The sequence below is a fragment of the Ovis aries genome, chromosome 4, assembly GCF_016772045.2.
Source record: "Ovis aries strain OAR_USU_Benz2616 breed Rambouillet chromosome 4, ARS-UI_Ramb_v3.0, whole genome shotgun sequence".
Classification (NCBI taxonomy): domain Eukaryota; kingdom Metazoa; phylum Chordata; class Mammalia; order Artiodactyla; family Bovidae; genus Ovis; species Ovis aries.
In genome coordinates, this window is record NC_056057.1 from 48,225,938 (window position 1) to 48,238,800 (window position 12,863).

General features: G+C 46.1%; 1 protein-coding gene across 15 annotated transcripts in view; it reads right to left on the reverse strand.

The window, feature by feature from the left end:
• Window positions 1-12,863, reverse strand: part of ATXN7L1 (ataxin 7 like 1) — a 260,215-nt gene that overhangs the window by 18,085 nt on the left and 229,267 nt on the right. For all 15 annotated transcript variants that reach the window (XM_060415001.1, XM_060415000.1, XM_060414997.1 and 12 more), the window contains 2 exons: window positions 9,624-9,706; window positions 8,497-8,753 (listed from right to left, as the gene is read on the reverse strand). In XM_060415001.1, coding sequence (XP_060270984.1) covers window positions 8,497-8,753; window positions 9,624-9,706 — 340 coding nt within the window. The remainder of the gene's footprint in view (window positions 1-8,496; window positions 8,754-9,623; window positions 9,707-12,863) is intronic.

Consider the following 12,863-nt stretch of genomic DNA (forward strand, 5'->3'; position numbering starts at 1 on the left):
AGCTTATAGAAAAGCAATGTCACAGAGAGAGGCAGTACCAAGGCTTTCTAAGCAGCGAGAAACAAAAGAAAACACACCTCCGCATTAGGAGAGAGTCAGAAGAATGGTCATAACTAGTTGTTAGTTGTTTTGATTGACCAGGGAGAAAAAGAAGTTTTAGAGAAAAAAAAAAAAATCAGGATTTTTTTTTTAATGTGGACCATTTTTAAAGACTTTATTGAATTTGTTACAATATTGCTTCTGTTTTATGTTTTGGTTTTTTGGCTGTGAGGCAGGTGGGTGGGAATCTTAGCTCCCGCATGACCAGGGAATGAACCCACAGTTCCTGCACTGGAAGGCAAAGTCTTAACCACCGGACTGCCAGGGAAATCCTCAGGAGCTTCAAAACACAACACAAAACAAAACAAAAACAAAGAAAGGTTCTCTGCATTCTGCTTTGAAAGCTGCCCCTTCAAGTAACATGAAGGGGCTTTTACTCACATACCTCTCTTCTCTCCCTCATTTTCACCTTGGACACTTGGTTGTTCTGAAATCTTTCTAGGTGTCAAATACCTGAATCCAAACCAGATCGCCAAAGCACAGTCACATAAAAACAAAGCCATTAAGGTGGAAAAAAAATTGATAGATGAATGGATAAATAAAACATGGTATATCCACACAATGGATATTAGTTAAGTCTCAAAAGTGAAGGAAATTCGGGTATATGCTACAGCATGGATGAACCTCAAAGACATTACGCTAAGTGAAATAAGCCAGTCACAAAGGACAACTATTGTATGACTCCACTTAAACAAGGTATCTAGAACAGTGAAATTCAAGGCAGAAAGTAGAACAGTGGTTATACCAGGTGCTGGGAATGGGACTTCAGTGTTTAATGGTACAGGGTTTCAGGACTGAATGATGAAGAAGTTCTGGAGGTGCATGGTAGCGATGGCTGCACCACAAGGTCCTTAATGCCACTAAAAAAGATTTTTCTTTGCAAAGAAAAGCTGGTTTCCATCTTCATCTGGTCTGGATGTGCTGCAGCCATCTTGCTACAGACTGAAGATGGTGCCAAAAGACTGAAGAGGGTGGAATAAAAGGGCAGAGAAGGACAGCCAAGCCCCGATCTCTGGGGACTGGTGCCCTTTCACCTCTGGACTTCCTGTCACCAGCAGTAAGAAATTTCCTAATTAGTGAAGTGGTTAGTAAGCAAGGTTTTTTGTTACTTGCACTTGAAGTGTCCCAACAAGTATGAAAAAGAGATTTTAACCTGTTTTTAGGACACAGGCTGTAGCTGGAGAATGTTAACTGATGGGAAAGGAGCTGATCTACCACAGAACCCTGATAAGCAGGGCACCGTGAGCAGCTAGAGCTGCAAAAGTCACAGATGAGGTGAGGACTAAACATAGCAGGAGAGCTGAAAGGCTTGATATTTGGTTATTGGACCCACGGGTCATCATTGTTACCTCACATAGCCAGATGACTTAGCACTGCCCCACTTGCCCGCTCCCCCTCCAATCAACTCGCAAACTGAGATTCCAGACAGGGGGCCACCAGCAGAGACTAGGAGGGAGCACAGGGCTAGAAAAAAGGGGACTGGGGGCTGTCCCTGGTCAGAGCCTTAACTGGCATTCCCGGAATGCCTACTGCCCGGCACATCAGTAGGCAGGATTCTTCCCTTGGGAAACTTAATAGCCATAGAGAAAAGGCTTCCACACTTAGCATGAATAGCAACAAAAGGCTGATTGGTGATGTGATGACCTTATGGTTGACAGTCCCACACACAGACCTCCAATCAGCTTATTAGAGTCTTTCTTTTAAAACGAATGGTTAGAAATCACCAAACATTCCTGAAACAATCTCCAACATTAGCCTGACCAACCAAACATCAAACACATAAACACATACATGAAACAAACCTGGGGTAAATGAAGATAAGGGAGGAAAAGAAAGAAAACTAAGAGGCCTATCTTCAGAGATATTAGAATGGCATCACTTCTGCAGAAGACGATGTCTTGTAGGATATTATAAGAAGCAATCAGATAAAGAGAATTGGCAGTCCAATGGAATCCACACGTAAGAACTTAATCCACAATTAAGAATCCACACTTCCACTGCAGAGGGTAATGTTCCCCTAGGCAGGGAACTAGGGTCTTGCATGTCACATGGTGCCATCAAAAAAAGAAAGAAAAAGTAAAAATCAACCAGATCCTAAAACTTAACAAGTAAATCATAAATTGTTTAATATACAGTTTTAAAGGTAAAGTAAAAAAGCCTTTTAGACAGTGAAAAAAAGTCTTTTAGACAGTGGAACAAGAGATTGAGAGACAACAGGAGAAAAGGGTAAGAGAATGAAATGATCAGAGCAAAAGGTCCAACACCTAACTAACAGAAGGTTAAAGAGAATAAAGCTAACAGTGAGAATAAAATTATTTAGGATGTAATAGAAAATATCCCAGAAACAGGTGTTTCCAGATTTAAAGGATCTACTGAGTACCCAGTAAAATGAATGAAAAAAAGACCTATATCAAGGGGGATCCCTGGGAACTTTCAGAGCCCCATGCTTCAGAAAGCAAAAATGGAATCAGCCAAAAGTCAATGAAAAACTGCCCTCAAAATTCTGTAGGGAAATAGTTTTCAACCCATTTATATATTCAGGGAGACGATCAATTAAGTGTGAGAGTAGAGTAAAAACATTTTCAGGTGTATAAGGATTCTAAAAATTGACTTCCCATGTCCCTTTTCACAGGAAGCTAATGGAGAAAACCCTTCGTCAAATAAAGGAGCAAACCAAGAGAGGAGGCAGCAAGGGGCCCTGGGAAAAAGGTGCTCTAACACAGAGAGGGTAAAGTGAGCTCCAGGATGGCAGGAATTACTGTTTTTCACTCTCTTTTAGGACTACTTGTTTTTTTTTTTTTTTTTTTTTTTTTTTTTTTAATTGACTCTCCAGGACTACTTGGTTTTTGAACAACATGTCTATATTCAATTCAGTTCAGTCGCTCAGTCGTGTCCGGCTCTTTTCGACTCCATGAACTGTAGCATGCCAGGGTTCCCTGTCCATCATCAGCTCTCAGAGCTTGTTCAAACTCATGTCCATCAAGTCGGTGATGCCATCCAACCATCTCATCCTCTGTGGTCCCCTTCTTCTCCTGCCTTCAATCTTTCCCAGCATCAGGGTCTTTCCAATGAGTCAGTTCTTTGCATCAGGTGGCCAAAGTATTGGAGTTTCAGCTTCAGCATCAGTCCTTCCAATGAATATTCAGGACTGATTTCCTTTAGGATAGACTAATTTAATCTTTGTGTACTCCAAGGGACTCTCAAGAGTCTTCTCCAACACCAAAAAATTAAGTTTCATTAAGGAAAAAAAAATCTGGGGGCTTTCGTGGTAGTCTGTTTGTTAAGAATCCACCTACCAATGCAGGGGACACAGGTTTGATCCCTGGTCAGGGAAGATCCCACATGCCGAGGAGCAACTAAGCCCCTCAAGTCACAACTGCTGGACCCACATGCAGCAATTACTAAAGCTGTCATGGCTAGAGCCCATGCTCAGCAACAAGAGAAGCCCTGGCTTGCTGTGATTACAGAAAGCCTTCTGGAAGCAACAAAGACCCAGCGCAGCCAAAAATAAAATAAATAAAAATAAAAGAGTTAACAATTAAAAAATATATATATATTTCTGAAAAGAAAAAAAAAAAGTTTTAATGGTTGAAACTCTCAATAGTAAGTTCCGGGACTTCCCTGGTGGTCCAGGGGTTAAACCTCCATGCTTGCACTGCAGGAAGCATGGGTTTGATCCTTGGTCAGGGAACTAAGATCCCTTATGCCATGCAGCATGGCCAAAAAGGAAAAAAAAAAAGTAAATTCCAGTTGCCAGACAAAAGAGAGGAGGCGAGGGAAGGAGAATCATGGAGACTCATGGAGCATGGAAACTGCGAGTTCCAGAGCAGAAGCAGCTCTGAGAGCAAAGACAGAAACATGAAGGAAGGATGCCAGGCATATGTGTGCACGTGCACGAAGAAGGGGCTCTGAATCTTCTCCTTTCCAGGCCTGTGTCGCTCAGGGTGCGGGCACCCTCCCGGCAATGATGGAGTGGTGGATGCTTTCAAGACCTCCTTCCAGCTCTGACTGCTGCCCTCCAGGGTGGAACTTGGAGGGATGGAGTGTGCTGGAAGCAGCCTGTGTCTCTGAAAAGCCAAGGGTTGGCGAGGGTGACGGGGAACAGGGCCGCTGGCCATGAGAAAGGTGGGAAAAGTCTCCAAGTGTGTTAAACTGCTGTCCAACCTTTCTTCCTCCGCACTACATCACAGCTTCCCTCTCCACTTATCGGTCTAAAGACAGTGCATATGATGACGGTCCCTGTCCAATTCCCCTTAGGGAAACTTAAGTCCCCACCCCCACCACTCTGAGGAAGTGTGAGCATCAGTCGAGAGCTTTGGGGAAGAGCACAAAGGAAACTGAGTCCGTAGTGGTAAAGAATCAGCCTGACAATGTAGGAGACACAAGAGATGCAGGTTCGATACCTGGGTCAGGAAGATCCCCTGGAGTAGGAAATGGCAATTCATCCAGTATTCTTGCCTGGAAAATTCCGTGGACAGAGGAGCCTAGTGGGCTACAGTCCATAGGGTCCCAAAGAGTGCGGCACAGCTGAGCACACACACACATGTATGTGTAGGCCTGTCACACATATTTTCTCATCAGAGCTACCCACTGCCTTAGGTGTGTGTAACTATGACCTACATTTCTCAGATGAGGACACTGGTTGCCAAGCTAGTACAAAGTGGAAATGAGACTGGTCTGTCTGCTTGACTTTAAAGCCCGAACTACTGAGAAATGGGTAGGAAAAGCCTAGGGACAAACCTAAGTCAAGGAGAGAAATGGTTTCCACTTTGGTGATTATACTATCAATGAGTCACGAACTGAAGTAGTTTTCACTGCAGACTCACCTCAGCCCCTTCTCGGGTTTCTAGGACCTTCTGCCTCTTTCCCCGCTGCCTTCATCAGTCTGAGATTCACTGGTGTTTGCCATTTTATACTTTAGGGTGAGATGTGTGTTCATCTATGAGACAGAGGGGAAGGTGCCCAGACCTTGTCAGCATTGACCTCCACAGCTGACCTTTCCTCCCCTCCTGGGGGCCAGAGCCTGGCTTATTAGAGTCCAGCTCGACCCTCTGCACCTCCCTCTGCCTTTCCAGAGTCCTGATGGCTTTGGTTGGCCTGGTTATCCACAGCCCTTGGGGTCTGTGGGGAAAGCAAGGTGTTCCCTTTGAGTTGGGGGCAAGAAAGCAGAGCATATAGGCATGTTATCCAAGGGCCCCCAGGTTGAGGGACAGAGGCCAGGAGGATGGGGGAACGGAAACCAGGTCATATCTAGGCCTTCACTGGCTCCCACTGCTTTCCCACTGACTACCATGGCCCTTCCTACCAGCTACCGTTAACTGAGTGCTTATTATGAGCTTGATACTCTCACTTAATTTTCCTTAGCCCCATTTGACAGATGAGCAGTTTGAGGCCAGAGAGGCTGAGATATGACCATGTTCATTTAGTTAGCAGACAAGGAGTTGATCCATGCACTATCCAATCCTATTCCAACCCTTGCTAGTTGACTTTTACTTTTCTCATCCTAGGCTCAAGTTCCTCTTTTAGAAACCCCTTACAAGACTGGGTTGCAATTCAAAAATATGAGAACTGGTATATTTTCAAGATTACCAAAATGATATTTAAGAAGTAAATGTTACATAGTTAGCATTTCCTACGAGAGAAATTCATAATTGGGAAGGGATTACCATAATTCTACTCACAAGTCATTCTTTTGGTCAATTCTAGATAATGGATGCAATCGAAATATCTATTATATCATCAGTATGAGGGAAATAATGGTTTTAAGTCTTATGTGAGTACATTAACTTCTGATCATGCCTTTTCGATCTCTGATAGCATGGGGTCTTGTTTGAACCTAAAACAATTGAAAGAGAACGTTATTTCCCACTAACTTTGGAACAGAGCTCACCCCTGAGTCTTCTGGTGCCTTGAAAAGCATCCTCAAAAACTATTCTCTTACCAACATCTAATGTGCTCCTTGGCTTCCCCTTCCCTTTCAGAGACATTCTTTTTGCTGATTAACCTCACCCTCTCTCTTTCTTTTGTTTTCCTAAAAGAAAATAAACACCTGGCATTTCTCTATTGTCAAATATTCCCCTGAAAATTACAAAAAAGAAACAGAAAGAAGCAGTTCTTAAGGTCACCTGTTTTCATTTTTTAACGTCTGTCGCTGGTTTCACTGCTCAGCCAGGTACCACTGCTTGGGTATGAAGTGCTTGCATTGGTCAAAATCGATGGAGCAATGTATAATAAAAGAGAATTTTCTGGGGCTTCCCTGGTGGCTCAGTGGTAAAGAATCCACCTGCCAGTGCAGGAAACATGGGTTTGATCCCTGGTCCAGGAAGATCCCACATGCCACGGAGCAACTAAGTCTGTGTTCCGCAACTATTGAGCCTGTGCTCTAGAGCCTGGGAATTGCAACTACTGAAGCCCGCACGCCCTACAGCCCGTGCTCCACAGTAAGGGAAGCCACCACGATGAGAACCCCACACACCGCAACTAGACAGAAGCCTTCGTTCACTACAACTAGAGAAAAGCCCGCGCAGCAATGGAGACCCAGCACAGCCAGAAATAAGTAAATAAAATAAATGCAAAGCAGGGTTCCCTGAAGTTCTTCGTGAATCCGAGGTGATCCCTTGGACGGGCAGTGGGTTCTGGGTATGTGTGTGATGAAAGCAGGGCTGAGATGGCTTCAGGTGGAGGCAGGTTTGCTTTTATATCAGGTACCGTGAAAGGTTTTATGGGAATAAAATAGTTCCATTGCTACCACGAAGTATGAAAGCTAGTGTATACAGAACTGAAGCCTTGTCCAGAAGTTTGGAGCAGAACTGTCTCCTAGACTCTAAAGCAGGGGCAATCTCCTTCACCAACATCTCGCATTACCGTGAGAAGTCATTATAAAAGGATCTTGCAAAACGAGGGGCGGAAAGCAGAGTGGCAGCTAAATAGATGATGACAATGGCTCGACATTGGTTATGATGATGGGGATGTGTGGGCGCAGACTCTGTCTGACTCCATCCCAAATATCTCCCAAATGTCTGAGGCTAAGGTTGGTGATTCCAGAGGAGGCCTCTGGCTGTCAAACTGGTCAGGTTTGCGCCAGAGTGGAAGGCACAAGACATCCTGGTAGGCTGGTAATAATTGTCATCAAATATTTGCTTTTACTTTAAAAATAAATTATATCCGCTTCTTCTATAACTCTATTCTCTTCATGCCTGCTTGCTGACTGGACAGCTACTCTTTGAGACTCACAGTGTGTGCATTAAAAATCATCAGAGGTTACCAGTATCTACACTTATATTGTATTATTAATGTTTCCCTTTTATGATGTTGTGGATATTTGAGTCTTATCTTCTGAACTCTAAGTTCTTGAAAAGCAAGATCTAGTTTCACTAATCTCTGTGCCCCTGCCTGAGAGTACCTAACATAGTACCTTGCTTATGGAGCAAGCACTCAAATATTTCTCAATGAGGGCTCCCAGTCTTGTCACCTGGAAATTGTCTGTGGCTCAATACAGTCGGTACTCCACTGCCTGTCAAAGCACACACGTGTGGATCTTAAATCACTCTAAATCCAAGTGGGTTTTTTTTCTTTTCTTTTTTTTTTTTTTTAAATTGAAGTATAGTTGACTTACAATGTTGTACCCACTATTTTCTATTCTTTCATTTCCTCCCAGGACAACCAAATAAAATCTCAAAGAAGTGGCTGAGCTTTCTTGGTGTGAAGGGAAATTTAAGGACAGACAGCTCCATCACACCAAATTTCCCTCTACCCTGACTACTGGAGAGTTGTGGGGAAAATTCACAAAATATTGTAACAAATGGGCTCTGCTGCTGTGCTGACTACCCTCCCCTCCACAAGGCTTCCCTCTAATCTAAAAACCCAGGTGACCATGGGATTTCCCTGGTAATCCAGTGGTTAAAACTCTGTGCTTCTAATGCAGGGGGCACAGGTTCAGTCCCTGGTCAGGGAACTAAGGTCCCACATGCTGCACAGTGTGGCCAATAGATAAATATTAAATAAAGTTACTTATTAAAAAAAAAAAAAGCCAAACCAAACAAACCCCAACCAGGAAGTTGCCTGGGGCTGAGTGTCACTTTCAAGTATTTATTTACAGCTGACTCTTGCTCTGTGAAAACACATGCTGTCAGATTTGGGTCTGTTATGAGGTATGACAATGATGGCAACGATGACCACAGTGAGCACAACAATGGGGACAGCAATAAAATCCACCGGACACTACGTGGCAGACATGGACTGAGACCCTCACACCCATTCTCTCATTTCAAGTTCACAACTGCCTCACTAGGCAGGACCATGATGACTCTCATTTCACAGGAGATCAGACCACACTCGAACCAGGCAGGCAGTCATTGACCGTGGACTCAAGGCTTCCATCGCCGAGGGGGGACTTACCTAGGAAGCACAGAGTTGGGTGGCCTGGATTTTGCAGGGGACGCGACTTTAGGTTCTGGGCCCGAGCTCCCTGAAGGTCCCGGCAGTGAGTCCTGCGCCGGCCCGGGGGGATTGGGAAGTACTTCCCTTGCCGAAGTCAGGAGATGCTCTTTATCTTTAACTTCTTTTTCCCGGGACTTGGCTTTGTGTTCCGCCAGGAGGAGGTCAAATTGCTTCTTCCGGCCTGGGACTGCCCTCCGATGGCTTAGTGAGTGCGTCTAAGGAGAAGAGAGATGGAAAGCACAGCCTCTTTGATCAGCACATAAACCTGCTTCCCCAGGCCCTCCATTTCAGAAACTGCAATTCATGGGAATTTAGAGGTGCTTGAAAAGTCAACTTCAAGGCAACAGCTCCTGTTCTGCGGCTGGGAAGAGGCAGAGACCACACAAAACGCAACCGTGCCCTACGCTCCTGGCGTTAAGGAGCCAAAGCTTCCTCCGAAAAATGGCCAAAGATGACGAGCTTCAGCGCTGAACCCCTGAGGACCTCCCTGACGACAGGCACCGGTGAGGGCGCGCTGGAGTTAATCCAGGTGCAGGTGGGAGGCTCGCATTGGCCCAGACACACAGAGACACCAAGCAGAGAGGGCCACGGCCTCCATCCCAAGAGGCACTAGCAGTTCAGTATGAAATACGGGGCTGGGGGCTACCCACGGGCGGCTGCTTCGGGTCAGCTGTCCCCTGGCCACCCCGGTGCGGCCGGATCAGGGGCGCGGCGGCTCGTCCTCCCCTCTGGGGCTGCCTTTCAGGGCGCTGCCGCCGCCGCCGCCGCTGCCGTGCTGCTCCTGCATACATTAAAACGTAGCAGGGTTTAGAACCGCCTGTGAGTGCCTATAAATACAATTTACTGTCTGGCCTCACAAGTAACAGGGGAAGCCTATTTTTTTTTTTTTTTTCCTTCTTAAAAAGCCAGCCAGCTTGAGGCAGGCACTCTGCTACCATGGAAGAGAAGAAAGCATTTCCCTTACAAAGAGCAGCTGGGGGTCGTGTCGAGGCTCCACACCCTGCCGTGTGCAGAGAGTGGCATGCAAACATTTCGACAAAGGCCCCAGCCAGAGCAGGAAGTATTTTTTATGGAAAGAGAAATACCTTGCAGGTGAGGGATCTTGTGCAAGGTTTCTTTGTCTCGGGATCCAATACTCCACAGTGTTTATTTGGGTCAAATTCTCTCTCTGGTTTAAGAAACAAACAAAAAATATAAGAAAAAAGGAGACTAAATAGGATTTGGCATTAAGACTACATTTGAAAAAAAAATGCACATTTGCACCAACAAGTGAGACATTGTCAGGCAATCTGGTTTTTTTTTTTTTTTTTTCCCTCCAACCGGCTGCTAAAACGCTTCCAGAACCGCTGGGGGAAGATGGCGCTTCTCTCTGAACCCAAGAGTTCCCACGTCCAGCTTTGGTGGGGATGTGGTAGGGATGGGAATGCACAAGGGGAGAGGGTGGGTGGGCAGCAGAGGGAAAGGAGCCACGTGGTTCTCAGGCTTTATTTCACTCCAAACATGCTGGCTGCAGAGCCACTGGAAGGCCCTGGGGCCACTTTCTCCCCTGGGGTAGCTCCAGGAATACATCACTCTCCCCACACTGCCCTGCTTTCCTAATAGTTTGAGCCATTTGAGTGGGAAATTATTCCTTGACGTGTCAGTGTGACCTGCCTCTCTCATGCTTTGGAAAGTCCTCAGCATAAGGCCTTCCATGCAGCCTTGCTGCCTGGATTTCCCTGATTCAGGAACATGTAGACAGGGGCAGGTGTGGGATTTACATTGAGGCTGAACCTGCAGGTATAGAGAGGGCAGGGCCTGCTGGCCTTACAGTTGCTCTGGCCCTGGCCTGGAGCCTGGTGCTCCAGAAGGGAATGAGCCGGGCAACTGGTCCCCTTGGCACAAAGGATGGTTGAGGGAAGCAGGCTTCCCCAGCTCCTGCCTTCCCACTAGAGTCCTGATGGCCCCTGTCGAGGTGACTTCTAGGGAACCTACTCTTTTTATGCTCATTTTGGATCCTTCTTCCTTCTGGGCTACAAAAATGTTCTCCTCTCCTAGAAAATGGAGGGTTGTGAGACAATCTCTTAAAGACACTGCAAGCTTTATAGTTCCACCTCTTGATGGCCTGTGCCATTTCTGGAAGACAACCAGCAAACACCTGAGTCCTGCAGGGCAGAAATGACACGGTTCTTCTGGGCATTCACAGAGATGGGCAGCAGTGCAGGTGGGTGGGGAGGTGGATGGGCAGGTAGAGGGGCATGTATAAACTTGGTGGCATGTCTCCTTCAGGGCCTCCAATGGCTGCAAGCTATAAAGAGGTTACCTTGCCTGAAAAACTGTCTGAACTTGCTGGAGTAAAATCTGACCATAAAAAATGAATGCATTCTATTTTTAAAAGAAGGTTTGGGAGCTGTAGGATGGTTGCAACAGTGGTGATGATGATGTTTGCAATAAAACCATTCTCATATCCAAGACAGATTTCCTGCTTGGCTATCAAAAGGCATCCTGCCCCTTTCTTTTGCTTTTGTCTTCTTTTCTTAAGCTTCATTTTTTAAGAAGAGAAAACTGTTAGGCCTGGAGATGTTTGCTTCTTATGAGCCCTCTCTGCCCACTGAGGAGGGTCTGGGCGCCAGGCCCCAGGCCGCCTGGTGCGAGTTCCTTCCCTTGGGCCTGGTGGAGTCAGCCCTGTGCCCAGATCCACACCAGCACTCGTGTTGGCCTGGAACTGAACAGGTTGTTTGGCTGGGGGCAGGAGCTGGCTGCCAAATGTGAAAGCGAGAGAGAAATAAGCAAAAGACCCAATGAGACAAAACCACCAAAAAATGCAAAACCAACAAACACACACAAAAAATCCCCAAACAACTTCAGATTAAGGTGCTGGCTGAAAGCCACAGTCATGCTTCTGCCAGGACGAGGGAGCCCAGCCTCACTGCGCCCAGACAGATCCAGCAGCTCGTTCAGGGATGTTACCTCCTCTGCAGAGTGACAGTGACCTTTCTCTGCAGGAAGAGAGCTGGGTGCAAGGGGCTCTGTCCACACAGAGAGGCCCCCACCCTCAAAGACAGTGCCAGGCTCTGCCTTTCTTGTGGGACAGTGGGTGAACAGGGCATGGAGAGATTTTCAGGGTAATATAACTGTGTCATTTGAATGCTTTGGGCGCAAGGTACTTTTCAGACCTAAACTTTTTAAAAGTTACAGACATAAAAGAAAACCTGAAATACGGATAAATACAAAGTAAAAAATAAAAATGACCCACAATTCTTGGGGGCACTTAGGAATTATGTTCATGCCAGGGGACACAGCTTCTCTCTCACAGGGCAGTTTTCTCTGTATGGTGGACCCTTGAATAACTTGGGTTTGGACTGTGCATGGATATTTTTCAGTAGTATATACTGCAGTACTACACGACTGGAGGTTGGTTGAACCTGTGAATACAGAGGAACCACATACACAGAAGACCTGCTAGAAATCATATGGGGATTTTCAACTGCATGGAGGGCTGGCACCCCTAATCCCTGCCTTGCTCAAGGGTCAACTATATTTTTCTTTCTTCTGGTTAACAACTAATAAATGGCCAGGGTGTGTGAAGAAGTTATAAAATTTATAGCTTTTCTTGATCTTTTGGAGAAAGTAAAACTGCCAGATTTCCTTTCACAACAAACCCAAAGCAAATACCATCCACTTGGGGGACCCAAGGGCCAACCACTGACTTAAGGACTGGCCATGTGCACCTTTCTGGGTACCTCCAGAGTGCCTACTCTGACAACCAAGTAGATTGCAGAGAGACCCCTCAGCATCCATCTGCTATGCCAGTCTAAGTGTTCCCAAGTGGGAATTCCAGTCTGCTTATGTGGGAAAGGGATCTGTAGCCCCAGACCACAGAATGAACCCGGAAACCAGTGAGACCAAAGGATGGAGATGGGCAGTCAGCACCAATGCGACTGCCCCAAGCCTGCCCTGAGCTACCGGGAGATATCACAGTGGGCTGTCCAAGTCTGCAGCCCTGAGACTTTTCAGAATCTAGGGGCGATTTATCCTGTCAGAGCAAGGACAAAGCCCTCCGAATCCACAGAGTGCTGTGGGGGTGCAGAGCTCCCTGCCTTGGGAAAACCAGGATAACTCCTACTAAGTGCTGAGCTAACTCAGCCCAGCCATCATCAATCTAGCCCGGGATTAAGAGAATCAGTTCTCCCCTGCATTTTGAGATGGGAGTTCCTGTTTGTAGGTAAACTCCGTGTTCCCCTTAAAATGAAACAGACCTGTTCAATTATAAGATCACATCACTCCCTAGTTCTGGACGCAACTCAGCTGTAGTCTGATCATGAGCCAGACTCAAAGAACACAGA